This window comes from Pseudorasbora parva, chromosome 3, assembly GCF_024679245.1.
Source record: "Pseudorasbora parva isolate DD20220531a chromosome 3, ASM2467924v1, whole genome shotgun sequence".
In the NCBI taxonomy this organism is placed as follows: domain Eukaryota; kingdom Metazoa; phylum Chordata; class Actinopteri; order Cypriniformes; family Gobionidae; genus Pseudorasbora; species Pseudorasbora parva.
In genome coordinates this window covers 63,434,677-63,458,628 of record NC_090174.1, presented here as the reverse complement: position 1 = coordinate 63,458,628, position 23,952 = coordinate 63,434,677, and the positions used below count along the sequence as shown (strand labels likewise).

At 34.6% G+C, this 23,952-nt stretch overlaps 2 protein-coding genes across 4 annotated transcripts in view; one reads left to right on the top strand and one right to left on the bottom strand.

Moving 5' to 3' along the window:
* The window catches only part of mcc (MCC regulator of WNT signaling pathway), a 229,650-nt gene extending 218,405 nt beyond the window's left edge, over window positions 1–11,245 (top strand). For all 3 annotated transcript variants that reach the window (XM_067439795.1, XM_067439794.1, XM_067439796.1), the window contains 2 exons: window positions 9,577–9,699; window positions 10,921–11,245. In XM_067439795.1, the coding sequence (XP_067295896.1) occupies window positions 9,577–9,699; window positions 10,921–11,101 (304 nt within the window). In that variant the 3' untranslated portion in view covers window positions 11,102–11,245. The remainder of the gene's footprint in view (window positions 1–9,576; window positions 9,700–10,920) is intronic.
* An 8,994-nt stretch (window positions 11,246–20,239) lies between these two features.
* The window catches only part of ppp1cc (protein phosphatase 1, catalytic subunit, gamma isozyme), a 41,849-nt gene continuing 38,136 nt past the window's right edge, over window positions 20,240–23,952 (bottom strand). Inside the window, exons 6-7 of the mRNA XM_067439782.1 lie at window positions 23,673–23,807; window positions 20,240–21,607 (exon numbers count right to left, since the gene is read on the bottom strand). Of these exons, the coding sequence (XP_067295883.1) occupies window positions 21,518–21,607; window positions 23,673–23,807 (225 nt within the window). The 3' untranslated portion in view covers window positions 20,240–21,517. The remainder of the gene's footprint in view (window positions 21,608–23,672; window positions 23,808–23,952) is intronic.

The following is a 23,952-nucleotide window of genomic DNA, read 5'->3' as shown; positions in this document are numbered from 1 at the left end:
ATGACTTATGAACCCATGTGTGACACAAAGTTTAAATTATGACTTATGAACCCATTTATGACACAAAGTTTAAATTATGACTTATGAAGCCATTTATGACATAAAGTTGAAATTATGACTTATGAAGCCATTTATGACACAAAGTTGAAATTATGACTTATGAAGCCATGTGTGACACAAAGTTGAAATTATGACTTATGAAGCCATTTATGACATAAAGTTGAAATTATGACTTATGAAGCCATTTATGACACAAAGTTGAAATTATGACTTATGAAGCCATGTGTGACACAAAGTTGAAATTATGACTTATGAAGCCATTTATGACATAAAGTTGAAATTATGACTTATGAAGCCATGTGTGACACAAAGTTGAAATTATGACTTATGAACCCATTTATGACACAAAGTTGAAATTATGACTTATGAACCCATTAATGACACAAAGTTGAAATTATGACTTATGAAGCCATTTATGACACAAAGTTGAAATTATGACTTATGAAGCCATTTATGACATAAAGTTGAAATTTTGACTTATGAACCTATGTGTGACACAAAGTTGAAATTATGACTTATGAACCCATTTATGACACAAAGTTGAAATTATGACTTATGAACCCATGTGTGACACAAAGTTGAAATTATGACTTATGAAGCCATTTATGACATAAAGTTGAAATTATGACTTATGAACCTATGTGTGACACAAAGTTGAAATTATGACTTATGAACCCATTTATGACACAACGTTGATATTATGACTTATGAACCCATTTATGACACAAAGTTTAAATTATGACTTATGAACCTATGTGTGACACAAAGTTGAAATTATGACTTATGAACCCATGTGTGACACAAAGTTGAAATTATGACTTATGAACCCATATGTGACACAAAGTTGAAATTATGACTTATGAAGCCATTTATGACATAAAGTTGAAATTATGACTTATGAACCTGTGTGACACAAAGTTGAAATTATGACTTATGAACCCATTTTTGACACAAAGTTTAAATTATGACTTATGAAGCCATTTATGACACAAAGTTGAAATTATGACTTATGAACCTATGTGTGACACAAAGTTGAAATTATGACTTATGAACCCATGTGTGACACAAAGTTGAAATTATGACTTATGAAGCCATTTATGACACAAAGTTGAAATTATGACTTATGAACCTATGTGTGACACAAAGTTGAAATTATGACTTATGAACCCATGTGTGACACAAAGTTGAAATTATGACTTATGAAGCCATTTATGACATAAAGTTGAAATTATGACTTATGAAGCCATTTATGACACAAAGTTGTAATTATGACTTATGAACCTATGTATGACACAAAGTTGAAATTATGACTTATGAACCTATGTATGACACAAAGTTGAAATTATGACTTATGAACCCATGTGTGACACAAAGTTTAAATTATGACTTATGAACCTATGTGTGACACAAAGTTGAAATTATGACTTATGAACCCATTTATGACACAAAGTTGAAATTATGACTTATGAACCCATTTATGACACAAAGTTTAAATTATGACTTATGAACCAATTTATGACACAAAGTTGAAATTATGACTTATGAACCCATTTATGACACAACGTTGATATTATGACTTATGAAGCCATATGTGACACAAAGTTGAAATTATGACTTATGAACCCATGTGTGACACAAAGTTTAAATTATGACTTATGAACCCATTTATGACACAAAGTTGAAATTATGACTTATGAACCCATTTATGACACAAAGTTGAAATTATGACTTATGAACCAATTTATGACACAAAGTTGAAATTATGACTTATGAGCCCATGTGTGACACAAAGTTGAAATTATGACTTATGAAGCCATTTATGACACAAAGTTTAAATTATGACTTATGAACCCATTTATGACACAAAGTTGATATTATGACTTATGAACCTATGTGTGACACAAAGTTGAAATTATGACTTATGAACCCATTTATGACACAAAGTTGAAATTATGACTTATGAACCCATGTGTGCCACAAAGTTTAAATTATGACTTATGAACCTATGTGTGACACAAAGTTGAAATTATGACTTATGAACCCATGTGTGACACAAAGTTTAAATTATGACTTATGAACCTATGTGTGACACAAAGTTGAAATTATGACTTATGAACCCATTTATGACACAAAGTTGAAATTATGACTTATGAACCAATTTATGACACAAAGTTGAAATTATGACTTATGAGCCCATGTGTGACACAAAGTTGAAATTATGACTTATGAAGCCATTTATGACACAAAGTTGAAATTATGACTTATGAACCCATTTATGACACAAAGTTGATATTATGACTTATGAACCTATGTGTGACACAAAGTTGAAATTATGACTTATGAACCCATGTGTGACACAAAGTTGAAATTATGACTTATGAAGCCATTTATGACATAAAGTTGAAATTATGACTTATGAAGCCATTTATGACACAAAGTTGAAATTATGACTTATGAACCTATGTATGACACAAAGTTGAAATTATGACTTATGAACCTATGTATGACACAAAGTTGAAATTATGACTTATGAACCCATGTGTGACACAAAGTTTAAATTATGACTTATGAACCTATGTGTGACACAAAGTTGAAATTATGACTTATGAACCCATTTATGACACAAAGTTGAAATTATGACTTATGAACCCATTTATGACACAAAGTTTAAATTATGACTTATGAACCAATTTATGACACAAAGTTGAAATTATGACTTATGAACCCATTTATGACACAACGTTTAAATTATGACTTATGAAGCCATTTATGACATAAAGTTGAAATTATGACTTATGAAGCCATTTATGACACAAAGTTGAAATTATGACTTATGAAGCCATGTGTGACACAAAGTTGAAATTATGACTTATGAAGCCATTTATGACATAAAGTTGAAATTATGACTTATGAAGCCATTTATGACACAAAGTTGAAATTATGACTTATGAAGCCATGTGTGACACAAAGTTGAAATTATGACTTATGAAGCCATTTATGACATAAAGTTGAAATTATGACTTATGAAGCCATGTGTGACACAAAGTTGAAATTATGACACAAAGTTGAAATTATGACTTATGAAGCCATTTATGACACAAAGTTGAAATTATGACTTATGAAGCCATTTATGACATAAAGTTGAAATTTTGACTTATGAACCTATGTGTGACACAAAGTTGAAATTATGACTTATGAACCCATTTATGACACAAAGTTGAAATTATGACTTATGAAGCCATTTATGACATAAAGTTGAAATTATGACTTATGAACCTATGTGTGACACAAAGTTGAAATTATGACTTATGAACCCATTTATGACACAACGTTGATATTATGACTTATGAACCCATTTATGACACAAAGTTTAAATTATGACTTATGAACCTATGTGTGACACAAAGTTGAAATTATGACTTATGAACCCATGTGTGACACAAAGTTGAAATTATGACTTATGAACCCATTTATGACACAAAGTTGAAATTATGACTTATGAACCCATTTATGACATAAAGTTGAAATGATGTCTTATGAAGCCATTTATGACACAAAGTTGAAATTATGACTTATGAACCCATGTGTGACACAAAGTTGAAATTATGACTTATGAACCCATGTGTGACACAAAGTTGAAATTATGACTTATGAACCCATGTGTGACACAAAGTTGAAATTATGACTTATGAACCCATGTGTGACACAAAGTTGAAATTATGACTTATGAACCTATGTGTGACACAAAGTTGAAATTATGACTTATGAACCCATGTGTGACACAAAGTTGAAATTATGACTTATGAACCCATGTGTGACACAAAGTTGAAATTATGACTTATGAACCCATTTATGACACAAAGTTTAAATTATGACTCATGAACCAATTTATGACACAAAGTTGAAATTATGACTTATGAACCCATGTGTGACACAAAGTTTAAATTATGACTTATGAACCTATGTGTGACACAAAGTTGAAATTATGACTTATGAACCAATTTATGACACAAAGTTGAAATTATGACTTATGAACCCATTTTTGACACAAAGTTTAAATTATGACTTATGAACCAATTTATGACACAAAGTTGAAATTATGACTTATGAACCCATGTGTGACACAAAGTTGAAATTATGACTTATGAAGCCATTTATGACACAAAGTTTAAATTATGACTTATGAACCAATTTATGACACAAAGTTGAAATTATGACTTATGAACCTATGTGTGACACAAAGTTGAAATTATGACTTATGAACCCATTTATGACACAAAGTTGAAATTATGACTTATGAACCCATTTTTGACACAAAGTTTAAATTATGACTTATGAACCAATTTATGACACAAAGTTGAAATTATGACTTATGAACCTATGTGTGACACAAAGTTGAAATTATGACTTATGAACCCATTTATGACACAACGTTGATATTATGACTTATGAACCTATGTGTGACACAAAGTTGAAATTATGACTTATGAACCCATTTATGATACAAAGTTGAAATTATGACTTATGAACCTATGTGTGACACAAAGTTGAAATTATGACTTATGAACCCATTTATGACACAAAGTTGAAATTATGACTTATGAACCTATGTGTGACACAAAGTTGAAATTATGACTTATGAACCCATTTATGACAAAAAGTTGAAATTATGACTTATGAAGCCATTTATGACACAAAGTTGAAATTATGACTTATGAACCCATTTATGACACAAAGTTGAAATTATGACTTATGAAGCCATTTATGACATAAAGTTGAAATTATGACTTATGAACCCATGTGTGACACAAAGTTGAAATTATGATTTATGAAGCCATTTATGACATAAAGTTGAAATTATGACTTATGAACCCATTTATGACACAAAGTTGAAATTATGACTTATGAACCCATTAATGACACAAAGTTGAAATTATGACTTATGAAGCCATTTATGACATAAAGTTGAAATTATGACTTATGAAGCCATTTATGACATAAAGTTGAAATTATGACTTATGAACCTATGTGTGACACAAAGTTTAAATTATGACTTATGAAGCCATTTATGACATAAAGTTGAAATTATGACTTATGAAGCCATTTATGACACAAAGTTTAAATTATGACTTATGAACCCATTTATGACACAAAGTTGAAATTATGACTTATGAACCCATTAATGACACAAAGTTGAAATTATGACTTATGAAGCCATTTATGACACAAAGTTGAAATTATGACTTATGAAGCCATGTGTGACACAAAGTTGAAATTATGACTTATGAACCCATTTATGACACAAAGTTGAAATTATGACTTATGAACCTATGTGTGACACAAAGTTGAAATTATGACTTATGAACCCATTTATGACACAAAGTTGAAATTATGACTTATGAACCTATGTGTGACACAAAGTTGAAATTATGACTTATGAACCCATTTATGACAAAAAGTTGAAATTATGACTTATGAAGCCATTTATGACACAAAGTTGAAATTATGACTTATGAACCCATTTATGACACAAAGTTGAAATTATGACTTATGAAGCCATTTATGACATAAAGTTGAAAGTATGACTTATGAACCCATGTGTGACACAAAGTTGAAATTATGATTTATGAAGCCATTTATGACATAAAGTTGAAATTATGACTTATGAACCCATTTATGACACAAAGTTGAAATTATGACTTATGAACCCATTAATGACACAAAGTTGAAATTATGACTTATGAAGCCATTTATGACATAAAGTTGAAATTATGACTTATGAAGCCATTTATGACATAAAGTTGAAATTATGACTTATGAACCTATGTGTGACACAAAGTTTAAATTATGACTTATGAAGCCATTTATGACATAAAGTTGAAATTATGACTTATGAAGCCATTTATGACACAAAGTTTAAATTATGACTTATGAACCCATTTATGACACAAAGTTGAAATTATGACTTATGAACCCATTAATGACACAAAGTTGAAATTATGACTTATGAAGCCATTTATGACACAAAGTTGAAATTATGACTTATGAAGCCATGTGTGACACAAAGTTGAAATTATGACTTATGAACCCATTTATGACACAAAGTTGAAATTATGACTTATGAACCCATTAATGACACAAAGTTGAAATTATGACTTATGAACCCATGTGTGACACAAAGTTGAAATTATGACTTATGAAGCCATTTATGACATAAAGTTGAAATTATGACTTATGAACCTATGTGTGACACAAAGTTGAAATTATGACTTATGAACCCATTTATGACACAAAGTTGAAATTATGACTTATGAACCCATTTATGACACAAAGTTGAAATTATGACTTATGAACCCATGTGTGACACAAAGTTGAAATTATGACTTATGAAGCCATTTATGACACAAAGTTGAAATTATGACTTATGAACCCATGTGTGACACAAAGTTGAAATTATGACTTATGAAGCCATTTATGACACAAAGTTGAAATTATGGCTTATGAAGCCATTTATGACACAAAGTTGAAATTATGACTTATGAACCTATGTGTGACACAAAGTTGAAATTATGACTTATGAACCCATGTGTGACACAAAGTTGAAATTATGACTTATGAACCCATTTATGACACAAAGTTGAAATTATGACTTATGAACCCATTTATGACACAAAGTTGAAATTATGACTTATGAAGCCATGTGTGACACAAAGTTGAAATTATGACTTATGAAGCCATTTATGACATAAAGTTGAAATTATGACTTATGAAGCCATGTGTGACACAAAGTTGAAATTATGACTTATGAACCCATTTATGACATAAAGTTGAAATTATGACTTATGAAGCCATTTATGACACAAAGTTGAAATTATGACTTATGAAGCCATTTATGACACAAAGTTGAAATTATGACTTATGAAGCCATGTGTGACACAAAGTTGAAATTATGACTTATGAAGCCATTTATGACATAAAGTTGAAATTATGACTTATGAAGCCATGTGTGACACAAAGTTGAAATTATGACTTATGAACCCATTTATGACACAAAGTTGAAATTATGACTTATGAACCCATTTATGACACAAAGTTGAAATTATGACTTATAAAGCCATTTATGACACAAAGTTGAAATTATGACTTATGAAGCCATGTGTGACACAAAGTTGAAATTATGACTTATGAAGCCATTTATGACATAAAGTTGAAATTATGACTTATGAACCCATTTATGACATAAAGTTGAAATTATGACTTATGAACCCATTTATGACATAAAGTTGAAATTATGACTTATGAACCCATTTATGACACAAAGTTGAAATTATGACTTATGAACCCATTAATGACATAAAGTTGAAATTATGACTTATGAAGCCATTTATGACACAAAGTTGAAATTATGACTTATGAAGCCATTTATGACATAAAGTTGAAATTTTGACTTATGAACCTATGTGTGACACAAAGTTGAAATTATGACTTATGAACCCATTTATGACACAAAGTTGAAATTATGACTTATGAACCCATGTGTGACACAAAGTTGAAATTATGACTTATGAAGCCATTTATGACATAAAGTTGAAATTATGACTTATGAACCTATGTGTGACACAAAGTTGAAATTATGACTTATGAACCCATTTATGACACAACGTTGATATTATGACTTATGAAGCCATTTGTGACACAAAGTTTAAATTATGACTTATGAACCCATTTATGACACAAAGTTTAAATTATGACTTATGAACCTATGTGTGACACAAAGTTGAAATTATGACTTATGAACCCATGTGTGACACAAAGTTGAAATTATGACTTATGAACCCATTTATGACACAAAGTTGAAATTATGACTTATGAACCCATTTATGACATAAAGTTGAAATGATGACTTATGAAGCCATTTATGACACAAAGTTGAAATTATGACTTATGAACCTATGTATGACACAAAGTTGAAATTATGACTTATGAACCCATGTGTGACACAAAGTTGAAATTATGACTTATGAACCCATGTGTGACACAAAGTTGAAATTATGACTTATGAAGCCATTTACGACACAAAGTTGAAATTATGACTTATGAACCTATGTGTGACACAAAGTTGAAATTATGACTTATGAAGCCATTTATGACATAAAGTTGAAATTATGACTTATGAAGCCATTTATGACACAAAGTTTAAATTTTGACTTATGAACCCATGTGTGACACAAAGTTGAAATTATGACTTATGAACCCATTTATGACACAAAGTTGAAATTATGACTTATGAAGCCATTTATGACACAAAGTTGAAATTATGACTTATGAAGCCATGTGTGACACAAAGTTGAAATTATGACTTATGAACCCATTAATGACACAAAGTTGAAATTATGACTTATGAAGCCATTTATGACATAAAGTTGAAATTATGACTTATGAACCTATGTGTGACACAAAGTTGAAATTATGACTTATGAACCTATGTGTGACACAAAGTTGAAATTATGACTTATGAACCCATTTATGACACAAAGTTGAAATTATGACTTATGAACCTATGTGTGACACAAAGTTGAAATTATGACTTATGAACCTATTAATGACACAAAGTTGAAATTATGACTTATGAACCCATGTGTGACACAAAGTTGAAATTATGACTTATGAACCCATTTATGACACAAAGTTGAAATTATGACTTATGAACCTATGTGTGACACAAAGTTGAAATTATGACTTATGAACCCATTTACGACACACAGTTGAAATTATGACTTATGAACCCATGTGTGACACAGTTGAAATTATGACTTATGAACCTATGTGTGACACAAAGTTGAAATTATGACTTATGAACCCATGTGTGACACAAAGTTGAAATTATGACTTATGAACCTATGTGTGACACAAAGTTGAAATTATGACTTATGAACCCATGTGTGACACAAAGTTGAAATTATGACTTATGAACCCATTAATGACACAAAGTTGAAATTATGACTTATGAACCTATTAATGACACAAAGTTGAAATTATGACTTATGAACCCATGTGTGACACAAAGTTGAAATTATGACTTATGAACCCATGTGTGACACAAAGTTGAAATTATGACTTATGAACCCATTAATGACACAAAGTTGAAATTATGACTTATGAACCCATTTATGACACAAAGTTGAAATTATGACGTATGAACCTATGTGTGACACAAAGTTGAAATTATGACTTATGAACCCATGTGTGACACAAAGCTGAAATTATGACTTATGAACCCATGTGTGACACAAAGTTGAAATTATGACTTATGAACCCATTTATGACACAAAGTTTAAATTATGACTTATGAACCCATGTGTGACACAAAGTTTAAAGTGTGTAGGGTAGAGTTTGTACAGTGTAAAATCCATTACACCTATGGAAAGTCCCCACACTTCACAAAAACCTAACGCGTGTGTGTGTGTGTGTGTGTGTGTGTGTGTGTGTGTGTGTGTGTGTGTGTGTGTGTGACAGGGAGAAGAAGCTGAAGGGTCGTGTTCAGGAGTTAGTCTCTGCATTAGAAAGACTCACGAAGAGCAGTGAAGTCCGTCATCAGCAGTCGGCAGAGTTCGTTAATGACCTGAAACGAGCCAACAGGTACAACACACACACACTCTCTTTCGCTCTTTCTGTCTAACTCTCACACACACACACACACACACACACGCTCGCTCTCTCTCTCACACACTCTCACTTTCTCTTATGTCTTAAAATATTAAAAATATAAACGTCTGGGAGAAACAGAGGAGAACAGTGTGAGAATATCAGATGTGTATCAGTGTATTGGATCCGTGCATTCGGCCTTAAAGTGACAGCAGCTTTGTAACTTTTCTACAAGTATTTAAATGAGTTTAAGTTAGTCGTCTGCTAGTGTGTCAGATGGAGCGTCACTGACTGGCTTAAACCATGATGGCATAATGTGCATTTAGACAACTATAATACAATAATGCGGCGACATTAAGAAGGACATTTACTTTTGATACTTGAGTACTTTAGAAAACAAATACTTCTGTACTTTTACTTTTAGCAGCTTACTTACTGCATTAAAGGGATATTTAACTTTGAAATTAAATGTTGCTATGTTTTAGCTTCCCTCATGGGCATCCGAGATGTAGGAGTATTTGTTTCCCCAGTAGTTTCAATTTTGATCATTTTAGGTCAAACTGTTCTTGTCTGTGCCTCACATAATGCCGGTCTATGGTCACCACCTCAAAGAGCAGACACAGAGAAGTCCAAACTAAACAATCCCCCATCGTAAGGACACACTGATGGCCTAAGACACGAAACGAGCGGTGTGTGTGAGAAAACCAACAGTGTTTATATCGTTTTTACCTCTCACACCACTACGTCCGACTGATCTGAGGGCGCGTGTGTGTTTCCTGTGGTGTTCAAGAGGTAAAAACGATATAAATACTGAAAGAAGAGAAACATTTAGAAATTGAAGAAATTAGAGAATTTAGAAACCATTTATGACACAAAGTTGAAATTATGACTTATGAAGCCATGACAAAAACAAAACAGAAATATTTTCTCTGAAATTTTCTGGGGAGCCCTTAGAACCTTCTGGAGGTCCCCAGTTTGAAACCCCGTTTTAAAGCATCCTTAAATATAAATGTGTTTTGGTGGTGTAAATGCTTTCCCATGAAACCTCAATCTTTATGTGTAATTCTGCTTTGATTTTGTTTTGATGCTCTTGTACAGCACTTTGGTGACAACCTTGGTTGTTTTAAGTGTCCTATATAAATCAATAAACTAAACTAAACTAAACTACACTGGAGGAATATTTCACTGCTTTTTTTTTGTGTGTGTGTCGTACAGTAATCTGGTGGCAGCGTATGAGAAAGCCAAGAAGAAGCATCAGAATAAACTGAAGAAGCTGGAGTCTCAGATGATGGCGATGGTGGAGCGACATGAGACGCAGGTGCGAATGCTAAAACAACGCATCGCACTTCTGGAGGAGGAGACGGCTCGACCACACACCAACGAGACCTCGCTCTGATACACACACACACACGTTTGTTTTTGTGACATATGGGGACATTCCATAGGCGTAATGGTTTTTATACTGTACAAACATCTATCCCCCTACACTGCCCCTAAACCTACCCATCACACACACACACACACTGCCTCTAAACCTACCCATCACACACACACACACACACACTGCCCCTAAACCTACCCATCACACACACACACACACACACACACACTGCCCCTAAACCTACCCATCACACACACACACACACACACACACTGCCCCTAAACCTACCCATCACACACACACACACAACCCCTAAACCTACCCATCACACACACACACACACACACACACACACTGCCCCTAAACCTACCCATCACACACACACACACACACACTGCCCCTAAACCTACCCATCACACACACACACACACACTGCCCCTAAACCTACCCATCACACACACACACACACAGCCCCTAAACCTACCCATCACACACACACACACACACACACACACACACAAAACCTACCCATCTCAGGAAACATTCTGCATTTTTACTTTCTCATAAAAACTCCTCCTGTGTGATTTATAAGCCTTTTGTAAAGTGGGTAATGTCCTCATATTTCACCCTCTCCTGTAATACCTGTGTCATACCCATGGCATTATACACATTTGTGTCCTCATATGTCACAAAAACATGCCCACACACATGCATATGGACTATCCGCGAGATGGGACGTTTGTTACGTCAGTATTTCACTGCAGATTCTTCCATCAAATCTTCTGGATGGCACTGACACGAAAAACGAGACGCATTTCAGACAAAAACAAATCACTCGTGTCGTTTCTTCACAACAGAAGACGTTTATCAGGATGTTCACGCTGCTCTTTTACATGCAAAAAACTGTTTGACTGTCGGGATACAAAACGTTATTTAATATTTCATCAATCAAATGAGACGAACAACGTCTTGGCATGAAACGACGGGTCAAACGTGGGAGAGACGTCGTAAGTTTTATATTATTCCATTTTGTTATTATGAGGTGGACATAAACTAGTTCTTAGTAATGAGGTGAACACAGCATAAATCATCTATCCATGATTATTTTTAAAAAAGGGCCACAACACAGACTATACATCACAGACTCTGCCGCGTCACATTTTTCACATTTTATGTTACAGTCTTATTCCAAAATTGATTAAACTCATTAATTTCCTCAAAATTGTACAAACAACACCCCATGATGACAACTGGAAAGTTTGTTTGAAATCTTTTAAGTATTCACAGCCTTTGTTCAATGCTCTGTTGAAGCCCTTTTGGCACTGATTACAGCCTCAAGTCAAGTTTGCCACACCTATTGTTCATCAGTTTCTCCCATTCTTTTATTTTAGAGAAAAGTATCTTCTATTCTTCTTTGCAGGACCTCTTAAGCTCCATCAGGTCAGATGAGGAGCGTCATTGCTAAGCCTTTTTCAGATCTCTCCAGAGATGTTCAATCAGGCTCAAGGCTGGGCCTCTCGAGGACATTCCCAGAATCGTCCCGTAGCCACTCCTTTGTTATCTTGGCTGTGTTTTGGGTTATTGTCCTGTTGGAAGATGAACCTTTGCCCCAGTCTGAGGTCCAAAGCGCTCTAGAGCAGGTTTTAATCAAGGATTCATCTTTTCTTCGATTCTGACTAGTCTCCAAGTTCCTGCTGCTGAAAAACACCCCCCCACAGCATGATTCTGCCACCACCACGCTTCACTGTATTGCATCAAACAGATTGCTCAGTTTGCCCGGCAGCAGCTCTAGGAAGAATCCTGGTGGTTCCAAAACTTCCATGTATGGATGATGGAGGCCACTGAGCTCATTGTTTCTGAGCCCTTTCCCCAGATCTGTGTCTCAGAGGTCTGCAGACAATTCCTTGGACTTCATGGCTTGGTTTTTGCTCTGTTTTTACATGCACTGTTAACTGCGGGACCTTATATAGACAGGTGTGTGCCTTTCCCAATCATGTCCAATCCACTGAATTGACCACAGGTGGACTCCAGTCAAGCTGTAGAAACATCTCAAGGATGATCAGTGGAAACAGGAGCACCTGAGCTCAGTGTTGAGTGTCATGGCAAAGGCTGGGAATACTTATGGACATGTGATTGCAAAATAATTAAAACTCTTTTCTTTTTTTAAAGATTTCAAACAAACTTATTTTCATGTTGTCGTTATGGGGTATTGCTTGTAGAATTTCAAGGAAAATAATCAATTTTGGAATAAGACTGTAACGTAACAAAATATTGAAGAAGTGATGCGCTGTGAATACTTTCTGGATGCACTGTAACTAGTACCTGGTTTAGTATTAACTAGTACCTGGTTTGTACTACCTAGTACCTGGTTTAGTATTAACCAGTACCTGGTTTAGTATTAACTAGTACCTGGTTTAGTATTAACTAGTACCTGGTTTGTACTAACTAGTACATGGTTTAGTATTAACCAGTACCTGGTTTAGTATTAACTAGTACCTGGTTTGTACTAACTAGTACATGGTTTAGTATTAACCAGTACCTGGTTTGTACTAACTAGTACCTGGTTTGCACTAACTAGTACCTGGTTTAGTATTAACTAGTACCTGGTTTGTACTAACTAGTACATGGTTTAGTATTAACCAGTACCTGGTTTGTACTAACTAGTACCTGGTTTGTACTAACTAGTACATGGTTTAGTATTAACCAGTACCTGGTTTGTACTAACTAGTACCTGGTTTGTACTAACTAGTACATGGTTTAGTATTAACCAGTACCTGGTTTGTACTAACTAGTACCTGGTTTGCACTAACTAGTACCTGGTTTAGTATTAACCAGTAACTAGTACATGGTTTAGTATTAACCAGTACCTGGTTTGTACTAACTAGTACATGGTTTAGTACTAACCAGTACCTGGTTTGCACTAACTAGTACCTGGTTTGTACTAACTAGTACCTGGTTTGTACTAACTAGTACATGGTTTAGTATTAACCAGTACCTGGTTTGTACTAACTAGTACCTGGTTTGCACTAACTAGTACCTGGTTTAGTATTAACCAGTAACTAGTACCTGGTTTAGTATTAACCAGTACCTGGTTTGTACTAACTAGTACCTGGTTTAGTATTAACTAGTACCTGGTTTAGTATTAACTAGTACCTGGTTTAAGCTCTAGAAAGATATATTTGTGAATTATGCAGTGAGTGAATGCAGAGATTGAGCAATAATTGCGAATGAGGTTTCCTTGATCTGCTGTTCATGTAGCCAGTCTCAGCGGTAACATCCTCAGAATAACCACCTTTCAGGACAGAAGAAAACACTCATCATTTACAGAACGTTTATAAACTACTCGAGTATAAATGACAAAATTGAGGCTTCAAAATTATTCACACACTTCAGACCTGTAGAATGTCTAAATCTCTGAATTATAAACTTCATTTATTAAAACTAAATTGAGTAAAACTATTATTTTACCGGTAACACTTTACAATAAGGTCACATATAGTTAATGCATTAATTAACCTATACAATAATCAACAATATACTGCATGTATGTCTTTGTTAATGTTAGATAATAAAAAAAAGTCACGGTAATTTATGCTGCATTAACAGATGCGATATCTCTGGTGCTCTTAACTCAATTTCAGAATTTTACTGTTTTTTAATTATTTATTTTCTTCTTCACATTTGATGATTTTATCTAGTGGAAGCATTTGGTACTGCGTCCAAACAAAATCTGTCTGAAAGCTAATTTTTTGAGATATCAAACTCCAAATTTATGGGTTTAATTTGCTCACAGTTGTAGAGTAAAACACGTTTTGGAAAATATATATTTCATATAAAAATTGAAAATAGTATTTTTGTGCATTTTTCATAACAATAAACTTTTTTACTTTTCAGTCTGGGATCCAAAACATTCAATAGGGAAACAAAATTTTCAGCTTTATGTTCAAAAAGTATGTAAGGGCTAATGTCCACCAGCCGGTTGTTATCTCAGAATAAACCCCTCCAGAGTGATCAGGACCCCGAGGCGAAGCGGAGCGTCACTCTGAAGGGGTTTATTCTGAGATAACAACCGGCTGGGTGGACATTATCCCGCTTATTACACGTCTACTAGTCTCAAATAAATTAGACATGCACAAAATATTGTCTTGAGATTAAATATTTGATTAGCTCTTACACAAAGCTTCCACGAAGAAAAACAGTTCCGTACTGCTTTAAGCCTTTATCTATCGCTGCTAAATGTTGAAAATGAATGCTGAAAGGGTTAGTTCAGCCAAAAATGAACCCAAGCCTATGATTTACTCACCCTCAGGTCATTATAGGTGTTTATGACATTCTTCTGTCAGACAAATACAATCAGAGTTATATTTAAAAAGTCCAGGCTAACGTTAATCCCAGCAGTAGTTGGAGCTGTTTCTGAAGTCCATTAAATGCAGCTGTCCGTCAAATAACGTGCTCCACACGACTGCGATGGGTTAATAGAGCCTTCTGATTCCAATCGATGCGTTTGTGTCAGAAAAATATCCATATTTAAAACTTTATAAAGGAAACCCGCCTTGAAGTCTTCCATTGTAGCCACGGCTGTTTAAGCCACAAGATGGCGCCAGCGTTAAGCACAGAAGTAGAACCGGTCAAGATAACTCGCAGTACCCGGATGAGCGGTGTGTGTTATCTGGAAATAACATACCGCTGGAATGCGCGATTGACCAATCAGGATCAAGTATTTCACAGAGCCGCGTAATAAATGGATTTAAACTACTGCATAAGTATAATTTAGTCCCATAAAATCCCCTAAAAATACAAAACAAACTAAAATATAATGCATTCAATTAATTGTGAAAAAAAACTTTGTTCGCACCTTGCAAAGAGCACCAGTGGGTATTAGTAAAATGTACTAGAACTGTGTTAGTAGGGTACATTAACATTAACAAAGATTAATAGATGCAGTAGAGTATTGTTCATTGGTAACTAATGTAATCAGCTAAAGCAAACTTAATGTAAAGTGTGAAGATTTCATAAAAGTTTTAGCCTCACAATGCTTTTGCTGATCCCAAGCAGCTCTAGTTTTGAATTTAGGATCTTTTACATTGATCATCAGGCATCTGTGCACATTCCTGTAAGTCCCAAGCTCATATAAAGGTCTTTATTCAGTGAAAACATTTCATTTGTTCACTTGGAATTTGATTCCGGTCAGCCAGATTAATGCAAATAGCAAATCTTAAGAATGTTTTTTTATAAAGTGCATAAGAAATAGTTTTTTTTTTACCAAGTGCAATGCTTTAAAAAAAGTACAAACATCTTAATTTTGATTCTTTTTCAGGCTGGAAAATGACAATCCTCATTTGTGTGTCAGTGTGTGAAATGTTCCCTATGTTGTCTCCGTTTGCATGTAGTGTAACATCACAATATCAACAAATGTCACATTTCAGTTTATGCCAAAAACAAGAGGTTTGCTTTTCATCAACTCTACAGAAGCACTTTTCCACAGTCTGGTGGAGCAGATCACCACATTGCCTTGAGTATTTATTTTTCCCTCTCCTGCTCAATATTAACCAGACCGCAAACTCCAGTTTTCTACAATACTGTTTACACGCTTAAGCTCCAAAGGTGGTCGTCCCAAACGTTAGCGATCTAAAGTTGAGGACAGAAACTCATTTCCTCCATGATTATGCGTTTTCATTCGTATTTATCTCTGAGACTGAATTTAAGTGCTTAACATTTGGTGAAATATTCAATGCACTCTCATTAGGGCCAATTGAGCACCGATCTGCCCACAGAGACATGCGAACGAGCATTTAATACAATAATGCACGATCAAATGTCAAGAACAAGGAGTTACATCTTCATGGTTTTTCAGATTTACTTTTTGCATCAGTAAAGGCATAAATAGGAGGCAGATCAAGAGATGATTGAAATACAGACACTATGAGATGCTTCCTTTTATGAAAAGTTTATGCATATCCATTTGAAACGATGGGCTGGAGAAGCTATAAAGGGGTTTGTGAATTGTACTTTATTTGCACAGATCGGTTTATGAATCAAATCTTTGCAATCATTTTGTTTTATTTTAATACAGAATGTATTTGTTTATATAATAAAGAAATAATGCAACACTTCATGTTAATGGTCATTTATGTTTCTTGAAAAAACTTGCAACATTTTTCAGCATTCAAAGATGAAGCTTTTACCTTAGAAAAAAAACATGCACTGATAAATCCCGCATCAAGAAAATGTTATATTCTTATGATACATTTTAAGTACATACTAGTCTTTTACATATAAAATATTTGTATATATGACAGATTTTGATGTCTGATCGTTTACTGTCCTTCTCCCGATGTTGCCAAAAATCAAAAACTTTATTGTAATACATTTTAACGCTATATTGGTCTATTTGCACTAAGTATCAAGCGTCTCACAATCAGATTGAGATGTTAAAGAACATCTATCATAGACCAATATACTTTCTGGATAATGAAAGTGACATCTTATAGTAGTAATTTGCATTATATGTAGTCTGTGTTCAGTTGTCATGCTTCATGAAACAACCATTAAATGCATCAAACATCTTACCTTTGGGGATTTAAGGCCTGATTCTTTTTATATTTTTCTTTAAAATAATTTTGGTAGCACTTGACAGGTTGTTTTTTAACATCAGTGTGACCAAGAAAGCAGCACAAAAAAAGGAGCAGAGCTTGAAGGAAAAACAAAACTATAGGTATTTCGCATTTCATGGAAGGAAAGTGTTACTGCATACAGAAAGACCTTAAAAAACATTCAAGTTGTCTTACCTTACACTTCTCCGCAAAATGAATATAAATCCAATCTTCAATGCCCGTGCTATATGCATATTTAACGGAGTTCACGTCAACGAAAGCAACAGATATAATCTGCATTTTATTAATCAGCTCAAGATCAAACACCGCAATATGAGTACGAGCGAGCTAAGCACTGGTGAGAGCATTTAGTCTGTTTTAATGAAGATGATTGTGTTTTTGAGCATCCAAGACTTAGCTTATTTTCAGTCTGCGTGTTGCCTGGTTTACTCATTTGTGGCAAATACGCATGTCAGACTACAACATATATAGCTGTGTGCATTTACAGAGGCTGTGTGTGTGTGTTGTGTAGGTTTAGGGGCAGTGTAAGGGGATAGAAAACTGGAACGTCCAGGTTAGTTGTCAAGCGAGAAAGGTTGACATGGAGCTGCTAAATCGCCAATTTTATTGTTTATTGTATAGCATTATCTATTGTGATGCTGTGCTGAAGTTTTTTGTTTTTTTTGGACGTGCCGTATCTATTATTAACTCTTTCCCCGGCCAAACATAGAATTTTCCGTTATTTGGGTGAAAATCCAGAATTTTTTCCTTGTTTTTACTAGCCGTGCGTTTCCATTACAGATTTGCACAAAACTTGTTTTCTAAATGTCAAAAAAATAAAAAATAAACTATTGCGAAATGATGGCATTTCCATTAAAAGCGATGTTATGCAACTAAAACGTCTTTTTTCCTCTCATGTTAGTCATTCCAAAAATTATGCCACTTATGTTGGTTTATATAGGCTATATCCCAGCCACCACATTAGCCATTATTATTAATGGAAAGACACATAGGCGTGTTATTCAAGCATTAATTAAAATTAAAAGAGCGAAATGTTTGAATTTACCAAGTGGTAACGTAATTTTATTTTTATTTTTTTTACCATTTCGTTATTTTGGCTTGAAATTTCATTTATTTAAGGGAAATATAAATGCTTTTGAAATTAAAAACTTTGCGTTTAATTAACTAAATATATTTTTTGAAATGAAGACAGCGTTTTGAGTGAGTGCAAAATAATCCGTTCCCCGAATCCACGGCCCTTGCTTTTATATAGTGAGTGTACACTAATAAAAGTAGACAGTTTATAGTTTATAATTATGTCGTCTTATCTGTATGGCTAAAAATGACAGAGTATTGCGAGTTGTTTCCGCTGTCATAAAGGAAAAAATCCCTCAGAACGCACCAGCGCCTTCGTCACCCATGGATTAAAGAAGCCATAGCGTATTTAGTTTCGTAGTTAGGCTGTTTAAATATTAGCCTATAAATATGTTTATTGTGAAAAGTGAGCACTTTCTATGCACACGTGGTACTAGAATCACCATTGGCTAGTCATTTTTTTTGTTTAGTCGCCAGACTGATATACTATTACATTAAAATGACATCTCTATTACCATTCTAATTTTGCCTTAAAAACCACCTCATGCGAGCGTAAAATTGACACGTTTCCATTGGGCATATTTTCAATTTGCGGAATTTGAAGGGTAATGGAAACGGAGTTATATTTTAGTAATCATCATAAATTAGGGATCATTCGAAAGCTTACAAACTCAAAATTCATCCCGTGAAAACAGTTTTATAATCGGACATTGCGTTACCATTGAAACGGTACTCGAAATTCCTCTAGCAGGCTCCTCCCCCTTGTGGGCGGGGTCACAGTTCACATTACAATTTTTTTATTAACTACTTTATAATCAAAGTCTCTTCTAATCTTGACAAAACACATATCGTCGGAAAGGTCAGAGTCTCAAGGTTCCATATTTAGGGACTGTTTTGTGATGGAAGTGATATTTGGACAGAAATTTACTGGAAAATGCATTAAAAAAACAATCAATGGAATGTGTGTGACACCCGGTGGCTATTTTTGGTACAGCGCCGAAAAAATCTCATGGGAACAACAACTTTTGTGATATCAACTTCAAATTTAGAACACAACTTGGTTAGACATATACATTTTGTAAAATATAAAATGTAGTACATTATTTTTAATTTACAGTTCAACTTCTATAATTTTTTCATACTTTGATATTATGAATTGCAATCGCCTGCTGAGTGTTTTCTTTAAAACAAGAACAAACTGAGGTTTATATTGCAATGCATTCGGGCTGAGAGTTAAGAGGTTTTAAGATGACTTCAACTCAGATAGTCAGTGAGATCCTGTCCATCGTTGTAAGACTAGTAATGAATGTTAGTACGATAACCATATTCATCCGCACAGAACCAAAACTACTTTCTTCCACAAGATGCATGGAGCTTTGTGTAACGGTTAGCGGGGCAAAAGTCACATCATTGGGAAATATTAGTAGCAGGAACATTTATTAAGAAGTAAACACAAACAGCGCAATGGTGTTTCCTTCTCCCTTCAATTTATTTCGCAAGTATAACAATTGTTTATTTATAGGTGTGGAAAACTGTGAATTATTGCCAAGACTGAACAAAACATTTTCCTGTGTATTTACAGCGAGCTTGGGTTAAATCGAGAATTGATATGAAATACTGTAGAAACCTGCAAGAAACAACGGTTTTCCTGACGTGATTTACCTGATGAGGAGCTACATTATTCTGAAGACATGCTGAAGGTGGCATGCCCTGAGAAAACCTCGTGTCCTAAAGATGCATGCAACAAAAGAGTCCGTCTGAGAGATCGAGAAATCAACATGCCCATAATATGACGACACATCAATCCGTTATGGAGTAAGAAAACGAGGCATCCTGTCAACAAGAACAAACCAAGATACATGAACACATTCACACTACACTGCAAAAAATGCTCCTTAATTAGTAATTTTGTCTGTGTTTCTAGTCTAAATATCTAACAATTCTTAAATCAAGATGGATTTACTAGATTAGTAAAACAAGATATTTTTTCTTTTGTTGAAAATAAAATCAAAATGAAGTGAGTTTTTGTTTCTGATCTCGTTTCAAACAGAAGCAAGATTATTTTTCTCACCCCATTGGCAGATCATTTTGCCTGTTTTAAGCAAAAACTCACTTCATTTTGATATTTATCCACAGAAAACAAGAATGTCATTTCAATTATCTAGTAAATGCATCTTGATTTAGGAATATTTAGATATTTTGTACTGGAAACGAACAAAATACTAAATAAGAAGAGCATTTTTTGCAGTCTAAATACTGCAAACTGAAATCATGTGCTCTTCTTTAAATCATGAACATATATAAAATGTCAAAAATCATACGCATTTTTTAAAATATCAAACCTCATGGCACAAAAATAGGAAACGTAGGTGCATAAAAACAGAGCGAGTGAAAACATCTCATGTGCTCACAGTGGTTTGAACGAGCGAATCGAATCATCTTAAACATGGCGGAGTGCCGATTTACAATCCCAGCTATCCCGCTGCTCCCTACGCATGTGGGCGGAGCTTGTGTGAAATCATCCTGGGAATAAAAAGCCATGTTTGTCTCCAAAAAAACAACACAACATTCAAATGAAATAAGAAAGAACGCTCCCGTGTGATATCGGAGCGGCCACTTGGGACGGAAAAGGAGGAAAAGACAAAGTAAAGGATAAAGATGCAGTCGACAGTCCAGTCAGAGCGCAGCTTGACTCCGGATCTGAGATACGTGAAGACTAAGTCCAGGTGGGTCATACGGACCCTCATTTCTTGGCCTGTTTGGTGACCATATTTCTGGGCGGAGTTACGGGACGGCTGGAGTTTGGCTTCTTCTTCTCTGCTGGCTTCAAAATCTGCAAGACAATAAATTAACGCATTCGATTAGACGGTAGAAAAAACATTACAGGTCCAGTAACCGCTCAGCATTTGTTGTGTTTATCTGCATTTTTAATTTTTTAATTAAATTTTTTGGCTTGTAATTTCGTTTGTTAGAAATACAAACTGAATTTAATAATGCTTTTGAAATTAAAAACGTCGCGTTTTATAAACAAAATACATTTTTGAAATGAAGACAGCGTTTGGAGTGATGCAAAATATTTGTACACAAATAAAAGTAGACAGTTTATAATTATGTCATCTTATCTGTATGGCTAAAAATTATAGAAGCCCGTTTCCGCCACAGTTGAGTAAAAAAATATGATTCTTTGAATCAAAATAATAAGAAACTCTCGAAATATTGACATAGCATCTCGAAATAATGAGAAACTCTCGAAATATTGACTTAGCATCTCGAAATAATGAGAAACTCTCGAAATATTGACTTAGCATCTCGAAATAATGAGAAACTCTCGAAATATTGACATAGCATCTCGAAATAATGAGAAACTCTCGAAATATTGACTTAGCATCTCGAAATAATAAGAAACTCTCGAAATATTGACATAGCATCTCGAAATAATGAGAAACTCTCGAAATATTGACTTAGCATCTCGAAATAATGAGAAACTCTCGAAATATTGACTTAGCATCTCGAAATAATGAGAAACTCTCGAAATATTGACTTAGCATCTTGAAATAATGAGAAACTCTCGAAATATTGACTTAGCATCTCGAAATGAGAAAGCGTGTGAAGCGTGTTGACAACACACCGAGCAGAACATTGTCAGTTGGGATGCACAGAAACCAAAAAAATTAAATTAAATTTAAACTAAAATGTTTAACTCGACCTCAATCATGTGTACATTAAATAATAATGTTCATGCCTACTGGCCTGCAGAAAGGTAGAAATTGAATAAAGTAATCAAATGTAAAATAACTGCATATTTAACTGTTTAAATGAAAGATTAATCCTTATTAAACTTACAAAAGCTATTCAATCAAGAGCAGTGTTTAATGTCAAACTAAATATAAGGACATCACTCAGGCAGCAGTAAAGGCTACTGCGCCTTTAAGACCTGAGGCAGGGATATGCTCGTCTTTCTCTTAAGGCATATTCAGACTATGTCTGCTAGGATACTCATCAAGATGGACATGTTGACATACTTCTTGTGTGAGTTTGTCCGTTTAAGCGCAAGACTTGAAAGAGAAACCAATATTTGCGCGCTTTGAGACGAGTGCGCGCTCTCGGATGATGCACAGCGTCAGATCTTCTCACGGAGCACGCGAGTGATGACGGAGAAAACGACTGGTCATATGCGCACATACGGCAGCACTCGTATACACTGAACAAAGTTTACAAAGAGGTGAAACAGCTCGGTAGGTGAAGCGAGTTTACCCGCCACAACTCTAAATCAGCCGCATTTGGCTGGTGGCGGCACTAATGTCCATCCCTGGCGCGCGCGCTCCGAGCCGACCTCAGACCCGTTGTTTTTTAATACTTATGGGGATTAAATTAAATAATATATTCATAAAAACTTTTTGGAGTCAAACTCTTTTGACAAAGCTTGAACAAAATACTTTCAAAATTTAAGACTTTATAAAGCCGTGATAAGACTTTTTAATACTTTATAAGGGTCTTAATTTTCCCAAAATTGATTTATCACCTTTTAAGACTTTTCAAGACCCCGCGGATACCCTGTAGTGTGTGTCGCACTGGCATGACTCGCATCGGGGCGCGTGGCATCAGGATGGTGTCGCATTAAATTAACGGTATTTAGGAGATTATCCACTCATTTCCCACCGGCCTTTATTTGTCCGTGCTGACCGCGCCCCCGGCCACTATCAGAGGCCCGGCGTTTAATTGACTACAGGCTTTTATTTGAGGAAATACGGTATATATATATTATATATAAAACAAGTAATTGCATGCACTATCACAAATATTGATCTAATAAAAATGCAGTGCATAATAAGCAGTTTTAAATAGTTTTGGATTGAGAATTGTGCGGTTGTAGATAAAAACAGGACTCATTAGCGTACCTGAAACGAACACATGAGCGTCTCGTCTACGCTCATCATGGCTCCGGCGTTGTCGAATTCTCCGCAGTAGTTTGGCGCAGAGAACAAAGTGACCAGCTGGCGTTTGGCGAAGAACTCATAACCGTCCTCCACCACCTACGGGACAAAAGGAAGATCACATTCATGCCCTTCGTTTTCAGAGTCCCTATAATTACTGGAGGAAGTCTTGCCTTCAAGGTCACAGTAAAACACATTACATTTGACTATACAGCGATCAGGCATCCTAATATTGTGCTGGTCC